Below are 16,098 nucleotides of genomic sequence, written 5' to 3'. Positions count from 1 at the left end.
GATGTGTTAAGTAATAAAATTTAAAATAATTGAGACTTCACATCTGAGGGTAGACCGCTACATAGCATAAATTAACAGTTAAACAAAATTCTCCTTAACGATTAGGCTTACAGGCACTCTTACTTGCTAATAGTATTACTTAGCTACACTCTGCAGAAGAGCCAAACTACCATTCCTGAAAACTGTCTAGAACCAGTGATTCTCAACTTGAGTTGAACTACTCTTTCATAGAGGTCATGTATTAGATATCCTACACATACCAGATATCCAATATATCAAATATTTACATTATAATTCATTACTTAAGAAATCAGTTATGAAGTGGCAACAAAAATAATTTTATAACGGGGGGGGGGGTCACCACAACATGAGGAACTATATGGATTAAAAGGTCACAGCATTAGGAAGGTTGAGAAACCCAGGTCTAGACTATAAAATTTCTTCATACTTTTGTGACTGAGTTGCAAATTTCTTTTCAATTCAAAAACTACAGAATTGTAGTATTTCTGTGGGAAACAAACAAACACACCAATCGTTTGCTTGAGAGCAGATTAAACCCAAAGCCTTAGGTCACCACTCTACCAGATCCTTTAGTTTACACAGTGACTTCAGGGCCAGCCATGAGACCCTGTCTCCCTGAGTCCCTCAAAAGTAAGCTATCCCAGTACCCCAAAGGAGACAAAACCAGAGGGGAAAAAAATCTGAAAGGGAAAAACAGCAGTAGCAAGTACAGCGACTTGTCACATTAAGGCACTGCACTATAACTGAATGCTCATAAAACAGATTCAAAGCAGATATGTGGAGGCAGGTCAAGGGGGAAACAACTAAGCTATGAAAAGAAAACACATTCAACAGCTCTTGTGTTACCTCTTAATCAAAGCATAAACTCCAGGTATTTAAAGTTAAATTCACAGAGAACTATTTATTCTATTTATACTCATAATGTTGTTCCTGGGTTTAGTGCACATCCCATAACTCTTCTCTACTTAAATCCTCTAAGTCCTCTGAGAACACCAAGCCCACCTCTTTTCACTGGAGAACCTCCCAGACTAACGGTGCAATCTTTCTAGCACCAGGCTTTAATTTGTTTTAGTTACCTTAACTACTCAGTAACTACGGAACAATTCTCAAGTTTTCATACATCCCTCATAATTTCCCACACATACTTTTAATACAATAAAGTTTCAGTATGTTAAACACTAAAAATTGGTATGTGAAATAAGGTTCTCTGCAATTCAAAACACTACATCACAATAATCACTTTCTACTTAATGCACCAAAAACACATTAAATGTATTGCACACTATAAATTTGGTATTCACTGGCCCAATCACAATATTTAGTAACTAAAGGTTTTCTGAGACTTAGTAAAAGACTTCTGAAATCATTTACATTATATACAGAAGTATCCTAAAAGCAAAGTGGTATGTCAAAAAAAAAAAAATCACCACTACACCACAAAAAACAAAAAACCCACCAGCTTCAGTAACTAATACACTTTGACAACATCAAATGCCAACAACAACAACGAAAAATGGAGCTAGAAGATACACAGGGGAAAATGTTCACTGTGGGTTTTTTGTTTGTTTTGTTTTAAAGAAACAACACACAGGGATACTATTTCAGCAGGAACTCAATCTTATCACATCCATTATTAAGGGCCAGAAAAAAATTCACCAAAACTCAGTACCTATTAATTATATGTGGTTTTTCACTTTTTAACTGTTATCTAAAATTTTTCTTAAGAGAAGGAATATTTGTTTAGAATATTAATTAAAAGTTCTTTCCAACAACTTTTAATTAGTAAAAGGAAAGAATTCAAGTTCCTCAGAAGTTTACAGAAATATTCAAAATATGCACATCAAACTTACCATTCTTTTGTCTTTGTTGCTGAGACAGGGTTTCTCTACATAGTCCTTGGGCTGTCCTGGAACTCACCAAGTTGAACAGGCTGGCCTTGAATTGAGAGATCCTCCAGCCTATGCCCCCACTCCCCACCCAGAACTGTGCCACAACACACTGCATGGCAAACTGAGCATTCTCATCTACTCTTCTCCCCTTTCAAGATAAATGCAGCACTACTCCTACCAAAACTGAATTGAAAACTTCTGCATTCAATTCTATATATTATAAGAATCACAGAAAAAAAAATCAACATCTAAAATGCAAGTTGGTATAGTTATACCAAAGTTCCTGACAGGTTCTTCCTCCCTAGGTCTCCACATAAAAACAAAGGAATAAAAGACACATTCTCGCCTTATACTGGGAGTTTAATTTCTAGTGACTGAGAAACAATGATATTTTCCAGCTGGAAGAAAACTAATATAACAAACTATAAAAAACAATTTAAATGTATCAACTTAAAAAGGCACATATTTTCCAATCAGTAACAAACAGCATTTTTCAGTAACTGTAAGACACATTTTAAAACAAAATATATAATATTTACTTAAGGGAAAAAAAGACAAGAAATCTTACAATGCTATAAACTCTGACAATAAAGTGAGATAAGATGACGGGTTAACTGCTGATAACTTTTTACAGCTGCAATAAACTATGATCCTGAGAAGAACTTTCTCTTCATATGAAATTTAAGAGTGAGCTATGACTCATTTTTTTCTGACATTACCAAACAACAATCACTTGATCTAAGATCCAGAACTGTATGGATTATGCCCAAATGCTGTGCTTAGTATGTAGCTTAGTTACCCCACCCCAACAACCTTTCAATGATATAAAAACAGAAAGCATTGAAGGGAAAAAATGTGTAATCTATCTGCTAGTTACATTAAATAGCCAACACACAGTCTCTTAAAGATATACCTTAGGCACACTCCACAATGGAAGTTCAAGCAACTGCAACTCATCCTGAGCAACCCTTCCCTTACAAGGTAAAGAATAAAAGGTTCTTTTCTGACAGATCACTTCCCAACACATTTTAGTCACTAAATGCTCTTGTGTGTACTGACATCCCCATCTGCTGGAATGTAAGTTCCTTACTGTTAAGGATTCTTAACGAAAAAAGGTTGCAGTAGAGATTCTACAGCTAGAGAAATACAGCTTCGAAGCTTCATTTCTACCAAGGAGGCTTGTCTACCTCATACAACTTTAAAAGTGTAAATAATTTTCACTACCAATAAAAACTCTTTTCCTGATATTTTCTATTCTGTTCCTAATCTTAGTGATTAAGTTACAAAGCACTGGTTTAAAGAGAAAACTTTCTTTTAAAATATGGTATGGATCATACCTCCATATCTATCTATCTATCTCTCTCTCTCTCTCCCTCACACACACACACACACACACACACGCACACTCGTGCACGCACACACACACTTTTCATTTAAAAGATATTTGTTGTCCTTATCTCCGATGGGTTTGAGTTTAAAGCTACTAAAATTGATACAATAAAAGATCTTACTTACACAGCAAATGTAGGCATCGAAAGGTCAACAGCAAGAGTTAATAAAAAACTAAAAAAATACACATAAAATAAAGCAAAACAAACCAGAAATATGAATCACTAGTTACACATAAAATTTGCAATGTATAAAATAAACAAGAAAATTTTAATTTACTTAGCAGTTTGTTGACTTTGATTTTGAGAGTATCTCCTTTACACAGTAGAAAGAATCAAGTAAGCACTTATGCCACCATCAAGAATATTATTTGGGGGGCCTTCCCTCTTTCTTTCTGTGCCAATATAGCACCCGCCAACATGGTGAACGTTCCTAAGACCCGCCAGACATTCTGCAAGAAATGTGGCATGCACCAACCCCACAAAGTGACCCAGTACAAGAAGGGCAAAGATTCTTTGTATGCCCAGGGAAAGCGGCGTTAAGACAGGAAACAGAGTGGCTATGGTGGGCAGACTAAGCCTATTTTCCGCAAAAAGGCGAAAACTATAAAGAAGATTGTGCTGAGACTGGAATGTGTGGAGCCCAACTGCAGATCTAAGAGGATGCTGGCTAATAAGAGATGAAGCATTTTGAACTCGGAGGTGATAAGAAGAGAAAGGGCCAAGTGATCCAGTTCTAAGCTGATCTTGTTATGAAGACAATAAAATCATGAGCTTTCACGCAACAAAAAAAAAAAAAAAAAGAATATTATTTGGGGGCTGGAGAGATGGCTCAGTGGTTAAGAGCACTGACTGCTCTACCAGGGGACTCAAACCTGATCCCAAGCACCCGTATAGTGGCTTAAGACTGTTTTTCTAGTTCTAAGGGGTCCAATACCCTCTTTCTGGCCTCTGTGGGCATCTGGCACACATGTTGTAAACAGATACACATGAAGATGAGACACCGAAACACATAAAATTAAAAAAAAATATTACTCTGGTGTGGGCAAAAAAAAAGCTAAAACTGCCATGAAACAATCAAAATATGCAAACACAAACTGAATAAAATATTACCTAGCTGCATTCACAAAAAGCCTAAAAATTATCTAACACCAACAATAATACTGTTAGCGCTTAAATATAAGTCTGTAACAACATTCAGAACTGCAAAGAATATTAGTAAAAAGGCTAATTTTATATATGGAGCAGAAAACATACTCGGGGTAGTTGAAGAATACATTGCCCAAAAAAGCAAGAAACACTCCACAAGATAAAGGAGCCAATCTGATTACCCATAACCACAACTTGTATGTATAATGCTGATTATAAAAGGTCACCACAGAGCAGCAAGCAAATCTATATAACTAAATAATAAATCTAAATAGCTTTGCTTAGAATGAGGAAAGCATCATGGTGGAAATTCTAATAAAATGAATTCAGGGAGATTAGCAACCTGTAAGACCACAGCATGAATGGTTCATAAATCATACCTATAGCTGAGTAACATTTTAATCAAAACATCCCACAACAGAGAGATGAATAAAGAAAATGTGGTCTATATGCATGATTCTAAAGAAGACTGACATAACATTTTTGGGAAAACGGATGCAACTGTGTATCAGAAATGCAATGTGTGTTTTCTCTCAAAAAAGAGAAAGAAAGAAGGAAGGAAGGAAGGAAGGAAGGAAGGAAGGAAGGAAGGAAGGAAGGAAGGAAGGAAGGAAGGAAGGAAGGAAGGACGGACGGACAGACAGACAAAAACACTTTGTTTTACTGGCGGATCACCCAGACTCTTATACCTCTTATACTGCACCTCTAGTCATGATTCAGAAAACAATCTAGCTGGGTGGTGGGGCACGCCTTTAATGCCAACACTACAGAGGCAGAGGCAGGCAGATCTCTGAGCTCAAGTCCAGAGTGGTCTACAGGGTGAGTACCAGTGAAACACTGTCTCAAAAACAAAACAAAACCATCTGAGTTTCACTAATAGTGAAACTGACTACTGTCTCTACTCATGTGATACAACTTAAAGAACACAGCAACACCTCTGATATATTCCAAAGATGTACTTCAACCTACTTTATCCTTTAAATCTAACTTCCTAAACCAAGTGCCATGGCATTCTCCATTTCAGAGCCTCAGGCAGGAGGATCATCACAAATCTGAGGCACTACTAAAATTCGGCACTACATGAGTTCAAAGCTAGTCTGATATACAAAGCAAAGACCCTATCTTAAACATATAAAACAAATACCAAACTATAAATAAATATTTAACTACTAAACATACTAAAGCTACAAAGCATAAAGGAACATAGAAGGTAAAGTGAGGCAATTTAACAAAATTCAACGATTTGGTTTGGACACTGCGGGTATAAAGAACATCCTAGATGCAATTACAAAAATCCAAATATTAACTGTTTACCCATTAATCTATTTTGTTACTGTGGTGTCACTACGAGAAAACATTAATTTTGAAAAATACAAAATTTAAGAATGTAATACCAATGTACTTCTACTGTATTTTATTCAATACTGAAAATATAGTTCAGTAGAAGCAGAACTCATTGGCTATAGTAAGATCCTCAGCAAATCTTTACTATGCTTGGTAACACATATTTAACACATCACTTTCACAAACATCTCACCAAGCCAAGTCAATTAATTCCAAAGAGTCAACACAAGCAAGGAGTTTCTTCATTCTTTTCAACTTTCACTTAGAAATAAAAAATAGTTCAATTCTCTCTTCAGTAACCAAAACTGGGTTGAGATCTACGTGCGTTCGTGTTCTCTCTCTCTCTCTCTCCCCCCCCTCTCTCTTTCTGTTCTGCCAAGATAAAACACAAAGCATTGGTCTAAAGAGAAAACTACCTTTGTAGTTTGCAGGAAGGGGCTTATGTACTATGCGGCTCTAGGTTCCCCAGCATCGTGCAGAAAAGGATTGGAATAAGTCAACCATACACAAATGTTTAACTTTTCAACTCGCAGCCAAGTTTCTACATACGCTCATAATCCCGTATGTTTTTCTCAGCTTGCACACAAGTTCACTATGAATCACCCCAAAAGTCCAACAATTCAGCACACCCATAAAGATCACTGAAATAGCCAGGCAGTGTTGGCGCAGGCCTTTAATCCCAGCACTCAGGAGGCAGAGACAGGCAGATCTCTCTGAGTTTGAGGCCAGCCTGGTATAGAAGAGCTAGTTCCAGAACAGACTCCAAAGCTACAGGGAAACCCTGTCTCGGAAGAAGGGAAAAAAAATCTGAAATAAAATTTAATCATGTCGACAGAAATGTCTTGTATAAGCAGTCTTCCGCATATTATATCCTTCTACCTCAGAATATGGATTGTTTGGAAAGGGAGTTGATTCCATTTATAAGAATAAAACAAATGACACAGCATGTGCTGAGTGTCTAAAATGCATGAGGCTCTAGATTCAATTCTTAGCATATAACAGCATCTAAGTAATAAAATTACTGTAACACCACTGGCAAAGAACTGAGCCTTCTACTTCGATTTTCTAAATATAATTAAAAATGAACAGTTACTTATCCTCCATATATTGGCATGGGAATAAGACACAGAATACAGCACACCTACTTCCCAACTCACAATCATCTCCCCTTAGAAAAGTGTGGGTCATAACCCCTTTAAGGTCAAACAACTCTTTCATGGGGGTCAGATATCATGCATATCAAATTTTACACTATGATCCATAAAAGTAGCAAAATTATATTTATGAAGTAGTAACGAAATAATGTTATGGCTGGGGACCACAACAGCATGAGGAACTGTATTAAAGTGTCACAGCATTAGGAAGGTTGAGATCTGTTGTTCTAGAGTGTCATTCTCCAGTTATCTTCCTGATTTAAAACAAACAAGCTTTATGCAGATCAAAAATTGAAGCACACTTAAGTTCCTGGCTTTAAATTCTTAACAATATTAAACCTCTATATTAAATCTTTTAATCAGAAATATTGCTTTCTTTAAATAGTTATTAAAAATAACAATAATAAAAATAGCAGCAGCAGTAAATAAGTAGTAAAAAACAGAATTCATTTGTAGAACATTATTTTAAGAATTGAGGCTCTATCCTTTGGTTACATAAAAGTTCAAGTACATTTAAATCATCTAAGCACTTCGTTAGTTTCTAACTTTTAGAATCTCAATTATCAAAAAAAAAAGGTATTATTTTCAGCTATTTTAGGAAGACTAGGTATTCTAGTTCCAAAATTGACAGTAATCTGTCCAAAATGGGACAGAACTGGCAAAAATTACTGCCGTTTTCTTTCTGTTTACAACTGGAAGCACTAACACTTTTTCAATATGCATGGAAATATGCTGCAACTTTCTTCTCAGAACCCTTACAAGAGTGGCACATCATAAACAAATCAGTGTACAGAATGAAGAACCCTAAGCATCTCTGCTACAGCTTGGCTTACCCTCTCCAGACTGCTGTATCTACATCCTTCTTATCTCAGGCCCTAGAAGTTCTGAAGTAGTATGTTCTCTCCACTAAAACACATCTCAGAAATGCCTTTCTTGCCATTATTCCTATACTCCCTTCCACACTATTTATGAGACCATTTTAAAACTGGGGAAACAGTATAACATGGAAGCTTATGAAACATTTCAATTCTAAAAATCCAGCTCTTTTCCATTTTTACTTATTTTATGTGTGGATTTTTTTGCCTGCACATCTGACTGTGCACTGTGTATCTTGAGTGCCTGGTACTCAGAGAGGCTGGAAGAGGGCATCAGATCTCCCTGGACCTACAGATGGTTTGTGATCCATCGGATAAGTGCTGGGAACTGAATCCAGGTTCTCTGAGAAAAATATTCAGTTCTCAACTGTTGATCATCTCTCTAGCCCCCAAATTTTCTTATTTTCTTAAGTATACTCTTAAGACTGTAATTATTTTTGCTTAATTTTGCCCTATGTATTCTAAATCATAAAATTAGCTCAATTATAACTTACTACTGACCAAGGTGATCATGCCCCTGACTCTGTAATGACCTACTTTGTACTAAGGCAGAACAAAACTTAAAAACTGACTCCCTTTTCAATCCTGACCCAACAAATTAGTCACTACCTCCAAAACCTGATTCCTGCCTTACACTGAAGGTCAGCAGCACTCACCTGCTGTCTTCCTGTAAGATACACAGATTTACACACTCTCAAGCATGCCTTTTCTTTATATCATGACTGCAATATAGAACCAATCTGAGGAGTTAACTGCCTTTTCCTGTTTTTGTGGCACTTTACTCCCTTTGAAGAGGATCCAAAACAACCTGAAATTGACAAATTTTGTTTATAAAAATGGCAGTAATGATGCAAGGCCTATACATATTGACTTTAGGAGTCAATGTCTTTTAAAAAGTTACCTATGTAATTCCAAAAATGTCAACTTTCAAAAATTAAGCACTTATTTGAGATTTTTCTATTTGTGGACTATTTATTTATGCTTTGGGATAAGGAACGGCTAGAAACTTACCCTACTTAAGCAAATGAATCTTATACTTCTAATTCCTGCTCTCATTGACAGTAATAAAGTAAAATCAACATTTCACTTTATTCAAAAATACCACAGATAGTGATAATACAAGGAGGGGTGGATGAGATTTTTAAGAGGAAAAAAAAAAGCATGAGCTATCACTCATTATTACAAAATGGCTTTGTGTTTAAAGTATTAGTGTTTAATTTCACTTATGTATTTTGTTTAAAAGCATTTTTAAAAAACTAGAAAGCAATAGGAGTAAGTTGTGATGTGCTTTTAAATTCAAACATTAGAATGTCTGCTTCCAAGTTCTGACTGGACACAAGCAGTGAATCACTTTTAACAAGGCACACAAAAACAAATCAGATCTAAGTTCCAATAATGGTAACTACATAAAAAGTAGCACCAGACAGAAAATGGTGTGTTTATAGACCCTTTTCCTAATACAGCCACAATAACCTAACAAACTATACTGATTTATAAGTTTAGTGCTTATATTTATTTTGCTTTTATATTTAGTGAAAATAATGCTGTAAGTAATCTCATTTAGACATCAAATAAGCAACGTGAGTCCCCTAAAGCTTAAAAGTCAATTTTTATAAAGGTATATAATTTTCTAAAAGAGTTCATTGCAAGGGGAAAAAAATCCTGCACTGAAAATTCCTATTCTTGTCTTAAAGTCAAATAAAGGAGAGGAAAGGAAATGGTCAAGTCAGCCATGTAAGAAACTGGCACAGAGCTCTCTAATCATGACCTCCTAACATGGGTCCATTTCCCTATCATCCCTCCCTCAGCCTTAAAATAGATTCTTAGCTATTCCCAACAGATGACATACTAAGAGCAGAAAGTTGCTCAGTGCATTATCTTTTGAGCTAACGACAAACAAAACCCAATAATGTCACAGCACATTCCCTTTCAGACAGAGGGTAATTTTTGCTTACAACTGCACCAAACAAACGACATTCACTACACTGAATTCCTCAAATAAAAGTGCAGTTCCACTATGTTTATAAAAAGCTGCCCATAGAATCAAATGGTCTAATTTCTTAATAAAAATAACAGAAAGAAAAATAAAAACCTATCTAAATAAACTAGCTGGGAAAAGTGCCCCCATTTTATTAAGGTCTCAGTAACAGTTATTATACTTGTCTTACTCTGTCACAGGGCTCTATTTCCCTTTGGGATACTAGAAACCACTTGATCTGATAAGAAACTAGTGACACTCCGGCTCCAGGACAGTGGCAGGGCCACAATTAACAAGGACATGTAATGTTCAGAAACCACCTAAAAGGTCAAATGCAGATCTGGGACACAGCTCTGAAGGTCCCTATCATGGCACACATTCACTCTCAATCAAATCGAAATTTGTACCTTGATACCCTCATATTCATTTCAGAAAAGGCACTAATACAATCATATACACTGAGAAACATGGATATCAGAGTTTATAGTTTCTAGTACAAACTCAATTGTGTGTACCTTTAACAGTACAACCTTAATTATGAACCACATAAACCAGATACAGCTTAAAGTCCCAGCCACCCTCCTGCTCTGTAGCAGCCAAGGTTCCTGAGAACAGTGTGAAAGCATAGTAACGACCTAGCAGAGACGTGGATGGTCCGTCTGTCCTTCCCACTGTATCCACAAGAGGAGCACACAGGAGAGAACCGGTGACCAACACCAGCTTGCTACAACTCTTAATGAATTACAAAGCAGTGCTTTAGCTCCCAAAGAACGGGTTAATTACCCCACCTTAAGTAAAATATGTCACAAATAACACCTACAGTCAACATGGCTTGTTTTTTAGACAAAAACTAAAAATTTAACAAACTATATAACCTAATTCCTCTCAATATCTACAGCATGTAAAGTTTTAAGCCATAGCATATATGAACAAACAAGTTTCTCAAAAAAAAAGGAAACTAAAATTTAAAAAAAAAGGTGTAACATGCAACGATGGCCACATCTTCAAAGACAAACATGAATATGGAAAGTAACTAGCAAAGTCAATTTTAATTAAAAATATTCTCACATTTTAAAAGAGTGGGAAATTTTATTATAAAAAGGGATTACCTGGAAATTGAAAACATTTCCAAACCACTAATGCAAAATCTAACATACTTGTTCACGTCTCCTGATAGCTTCCATAAAGACTCAAACTGCCCTTTCCCTCAAACCACACTTCTCATCCTCATGGCAGCAGCTTCTCTCTCATCCGTAAGTCTGCCTAGTGAATTAAAACTGGAAAATGTGATGCGGAAGTATCACATTTCCTTCTCCTCTACTGATATTTTTCTATTATTCACTGTTGCTCATTTTCAACACTAAATTATAAAATGTTTTTTAAAAACATGTTTTGCATTCAACTACTTTAAGATTTTCATTTCCATGGCAAAGAAAAATCTTTATTAAAAATAATTTGTAAATCTTTATTAAAAATAATTTGTAATTGTTCTTTTCTAGGGATAGTATGGGGGGGAGTCAGCTAAAATCTGAAGAGAAAGCAGTTTAAGACACACGTTTTATTTGCAATCCTGGGCTAACCTTTAAGGAAAAGATTCTTTATGTCTTAGAAGTATTAACTTGAGTTTTATCTTTTATTTCAGAACGTACTCGGCCTAAAATATATTTTCAAATTTAAAAAATATCCCTGCTGAACGAAGACACTAGGGAAGACTGACACAACTCACCAAGCGGCATCAAAAGCCAACAAGGCAAGGGCTGACTACCTGGCTAATTATGGATCACAGGCTACTTTATGCTGGCAACAATCAGAGCACTCTTTTTGTATCATTCAAGTTTTAACAAGCAGAAAACAACAGAATCCTTCATTCCTCACTAGCAGACTGAAAATTCTTAAACAGGAACTGTATCAAAAGCTCACTGTTTGAAAAGTGTTTTACAAATAAAATTGCTAGACAGTCTCATTCAAAATTCCTAATTATCAGAGAGCAGACTATCTTAATGTCATTCAACAGTAGAATCCTTAAAGTGAAACTTAGTTTTATCTGAATTTAAAAGTAATTTTTCTGTCAAGCACTACAGACAAAAGAAAGTGTAATCCCTAACCACAAACAGAAGTCATGATTAATTTGTTTTGGACAATGAGCAGGCCATAAGGGGGAAAGCACAAGTTGCCAATTTTCACAATTAAGTCATCTAACAAGAAAATTATGATGGTGCACTTAAGAAACCAGTATCTTCATGTCAAATTAAATTTATAATAAGACTAAGAAGTACAGGAAAACGCCTATAACACATTAAGGACTAGCCCCTTTCCTGCAAGGTTTGTTCTGGTTTAATGAAAACAATCACTTCCTACTCATTCTGCCGTCTACTGTAAACACTGCCTACAGCACTGAAGCTCTCTTTACACTGGCCTGATGCAGAGACTGAGTATAGACAGAGTGAGTTGAGAGCCTGAGAAAAAAGGGGGAAAAAGCATTACTTTGAATACAGTAATGTTACACTAGCTTTCTCCTACAGTTGAAACTCAAAGGGTTACTATTTCTCACCAGAGAGAAATAAACAAGCCTGAGCAGAAATAATGACATAATTGAAATTCCTCCAGCTGGAAGACTTACGCCACCCTCAAACTAAGGCAGTTATTTTTGAGTAGTCTGAAAGACCACATAAGCAGTCTTTTACAACTAACCCAACAAACTCCTACTACTAGTTTTCTGCACAGCATACCCAAACTTTTATAATCTCCACTAGGTCACTTGAGTATACAGAGCATTTTAAGAATGCATTTTAAGTCATTTTAAAAGCTGTCTAGTTGTGTAAGAGATTGCCCATAGACTGTACTTTTAAAAACTCTTTCAAAATAAACTGGACACTAATATCACGAAAATGACCAATCCAGTGTATTAGACGTTTTCTCTGTAATCATATTTATGGATAAAGACATAAAATTGAAGTTTTTACTGAACTCAATATAGGTCAGACTATTAAGTGTGCTACACAATTTTGTTCCAAACATGCCCAACGTTAAAAAAAAATAACTGGCGCCCCTTAGCGCTCACATTTGGAAATACTCAATTTAAGAGTTCCAGCCTTTTTTTTTCGTTTTTTTTTTTTTTTTTGACATTCCAGAAAGTTTTTCTGCCTCCACAATCTTTCAAATGCCAGCACAAATAGGAAAAGCTAAACCCCTTAAAGGGGCAACTCAAGTTTTCTCCGGGGCATCCGAACAGACACGCGGACCCAACAGTGGAAAATGCCCCTTTCGATGCGTTACTGTCGCACGTTTATACGAATCCCCGAGTGTTTTCTCTTTTAAGTCCTGCCTACGGCTCCCGCCCAATAGAAGCTGTGAGGACCAATCTTCAACCATCTTTTAGGTCGGAGATGTTCAGTCTTTTGTTCTTCCCTGACATGCCAGCTCCTTAAGCGTGATTTCTCCAGCTGCATTTGAAAATTTTCGAGATTCTTCTCAAGACCCTAAAATCCATTGTTATCTGCACAACAGCAGTTTCCAGCTTCCTTTAGATAGTCCTCCCGGAGACTTTTAAAAAAACAAAGGAACTCCCCACTCCTCGATTTTCCAAATGGACTTGTTGGTCCCATTCCCCCGCACCCTGCCCAGGGAGTCCAAGGAAACTTCCAGGGCTACTGGAGACCAACACTCCAGGTCGCTGCTGTGAGAAGTTCTTAAAGGTATTCCGGGGCTGACCAGCGTTCATCTTCTAGTCATTCTTGGCTCCCCACAGCGCTCCCAGCACGGCTTCAGCAAACTTTCGCTCTATTTTATTCTCGTCCTTCCAAACTTCCAGCTCCCCGCCCTACAAACGCAGGCAGCGGATACGCCGGGAGCTAAACCCTCCGCCCCAGTTCTTCCGAACTCGGATTCCGTTCAGGTCTGTCATCGCGGTATTTCGTACTCCCCTCTCCCCCCCCCCCAGCACCACCAAAAAAAAAAGTGAAGTTAAACTCCCAAACAGTTCTCGCTTCCCTAAACAAAGGACAAAAGTGCCCTGCTCTGTCATTTTGTCCTCGCCTTCGGCCACATAAGCACTACTTTTCAGTTGTTTCTCAGTCCACTCCTGTACCGCGGGCCACGCAACTCCCCGAAAAGAGCCCACTCGGCCGGGGCTCCGCGGGCGAGGCGCGGCGGAGCTCGGGGACTCGCGTGGCCGGGGCCGGATCGGCCGGGATGGCGGGGCGCCTATCCGCCGCGCCGTCGGGAGCCGGCCGCAGCCCCGCCGCCCCGCGCGCTCCCGGGTCCGCCCTCGGGCCTGGCCCGGCCCCGGGCCGCCGCGAGCCGCCCGCGCTGCCTTTGTGCGCCCGCCCGCCCGCCTGACCTTCCCGCCGCCCCGCCATCCCGGGCCGCCGTGCCCGCCCTGGGTCGGGAGCCTCACCTTCGTCCAGCAGCCGCTCGAGGTGGTTGAAGATCCCGCAGAAGTTGGGCAGGCTGCTCATGAGCTTCTTGTCGTTCATCAGCTGCATCAAGTAATCTGGGGTGGGCTTCGGCTTCTCCTTCGTTTCCATTTCCCCGACCATATTCCAGGCTCCGCAGCTCACTCCGCCCGCCGCCGCCGCCGCCGCCGGAGGAGAGGAGGGAGGGGCGGGGGCGAGCTCCGGCCGCCGGCCGCTCGGGACGCGGCGTCCCGCTCCGCGCCGGCTCCCGCTCCGGCTCCCGCGCCGAGCCCCGGGGCGGCCGGCTCCGCGCGCCCGCCCGCCCCCCGCAGGCACTTTCGCCCGGCCCGACGAGCCGCGGCCGCCGCCGCTTCCCTCAGCCGCCCGGCGCGGCTCCCTCGCGAGGCCGGCGGTGGAGGCGGGTCTCGGGCCGAGCGCGGCGCGGGGGGCCGCTGCGCCGCGAGGAGCCGGAGGGGCCGCTCGTCGGCCGGTCGCGCCGCCTGCGCCGAGGCTCGCGAGTCTGCGGTGCTGTCCGCCGCGGCGCTCCGCGCTGCCGCCGCCGCCGCTGCTGCCGCCGCCGCCGCGCTCCGACTGCGCTCCTCCTCTTCCTCCGCGGCTCTCCTCCTCCTCACTCACTTGGCGGCGGAGTTCGCCTCAGTTCAGGCGGCGCTGCCGGCGGCGGCGGGGGGAGGGGCGCGGGCAGGGCCGGGGGCGGGCGGCGGGCGGGGCCGCGCAGGGCGGCCGTTACGGGGCTGGGCGCGCTCCCGCCCGCCGCCGCCGCCCCTGCCCCTGGCCGCTCGGGTGGGACGCACGGACGGATGGACGGACGGACGAGGGCCGGGCCCGCGGCGGAGGGGATGCGCGCTGGCGGCGGCGGCCTGCGCGGGGCCGGGGTCTCGGCTGAGGGGGGCGCGGGCGGCGGCGCTGGTTCGTCGGCTCGCTGTCGCTGAGGCGGCGGGCGCGGTCGGGCGCGTCGGCTGAGAGGAATTCCGGCGGGACTCTGCTTCGCTCGCCGCCGCCGCCCCGGCCTCGCCGCTGCGCGCGTTACTATAGTTTGGGGATTTTTTTTTTCCTTTTTGTCTTTTTTTAAACCTCTCCGTTCACCTTCCTCGCCACCCCTCAAAAAAAAAAATCTTTTTTTTTTTTTTTAACGTCCTGTTGCTTCACTGGGGGATTCTCGGGTGGGCGTCACGTGGCCCGACACGTAGCCGTGAGGCTGAAAGCGCGTGCGCGCGTCGAGGTCTGTGGCCCCGCCCCTTCCGAGGGTCGCTCCGCCCTATCGGGAGGAGAGCGCGCCGTTGGGGGAGGGGCGGGCCCGGAGCGCGCCTGCGTGGGGGGTTGGGGGGCGGCGCTGGCGTCCGGACCGAGAAGCGGGGCGGAACCGTTCTGGCACGGCGCCCACCTTGCGGGCCGAGGGGTGGCGTGGGGGAGTACCCGGCCGTCGCACCAGGCTCGGGCAAGTCCGAATCCCGCTTGTGATGCTGGCGTGGGCGCCCGCACCGCAGTCTCGCCCGCCGCGGAACTCCAGGGAGGTTTTCCCCAGGAGCCAGACTCCCCCACGCGTGTCGGACCTCGAGTCGCCCGGTGCTGCTAGGCGGCCCCGGACTGTGTTGGAGACAGGACACGCGTGCGCACCCACGGGCGTACAGGCGGGCGGGCTGCGTTCCTCGCGGTCCCGTTATCCTCGGGGCAGAGCGGAGCGGGGACGCAGCCTCCTCGGCCGCCCGCAGAAGAGGAGGGGAGCCGGTGTGAGGAGCACACGTGCGGGGGCTGGGGGAGAAGTAGTCAACATCTATTTCTGCGTCCAGGGGGGCTGGAGAGGGGGAACCAGTGCGCCAGAAAAGGGCTTTCTATGCTGTATGACGGAGTTCTGCCGTTGATATTTGGGGAACTATTTTGTGAATTG

At 41.9% G+C, this 16,098-nt stretch overlaps 1 protein-coding gene across 7 annotated transcripts in view; it reads right to left on the bottom strand.

The window, feature by feature from the left end:
* The window catches only part of Qki (QKI, KH domain containing RNA binding), a 107,722-nt gene extending 93,017 nt beyond the window's left edge, over nucleotides 1-14,705 (bottom strand). For 4 of the 7 annotated variants that reach the window (XM_075950867.1, XM_075950875.1, XM_075950885.1 and 1 more), the window contains exon 1: nucleotides 14,195-14,484. In XM_075950867.1, the coding sequence (XP_075806982.1) occupies nucleotides 14,195-14,336 (142 nt within the window). In that variant the 5' untranslated portion in view covers nucleotides 14,337-14,484. Of the gene's footprint in view, nucleotides 1-14,194 lie in introns of all 7 variants that reach the window. The other 3 variants (XM_075950896.1, XM_075950905.1, XM_075950915.1) reach the window with 1 other exon arrangement.
* Nucleotides 14,706-16,098: the final 1,393 nt, after the last annotated feature.

Source organism: Microtus pennsylvanicus, chromosome 1 (assembly GCF_037038515.1).
Source record: "Microtus pennsylvanicus isolate mMicPen1 chromosome 1, mMicPen1.hap1, whole genome shotgun sequence".
Taxonomy (NCBI): Eukaryota; Metazoa; Chordata; class Mammalia; order Rodentia; family Cricetidae; genus Microtus; species Microtus pennsylvanicus.
The sequence above is the reverse complement of the archived record's forward strand: the minus strand, read 5'-3'. Positions and strand labels throughout refer to the sequence as shown.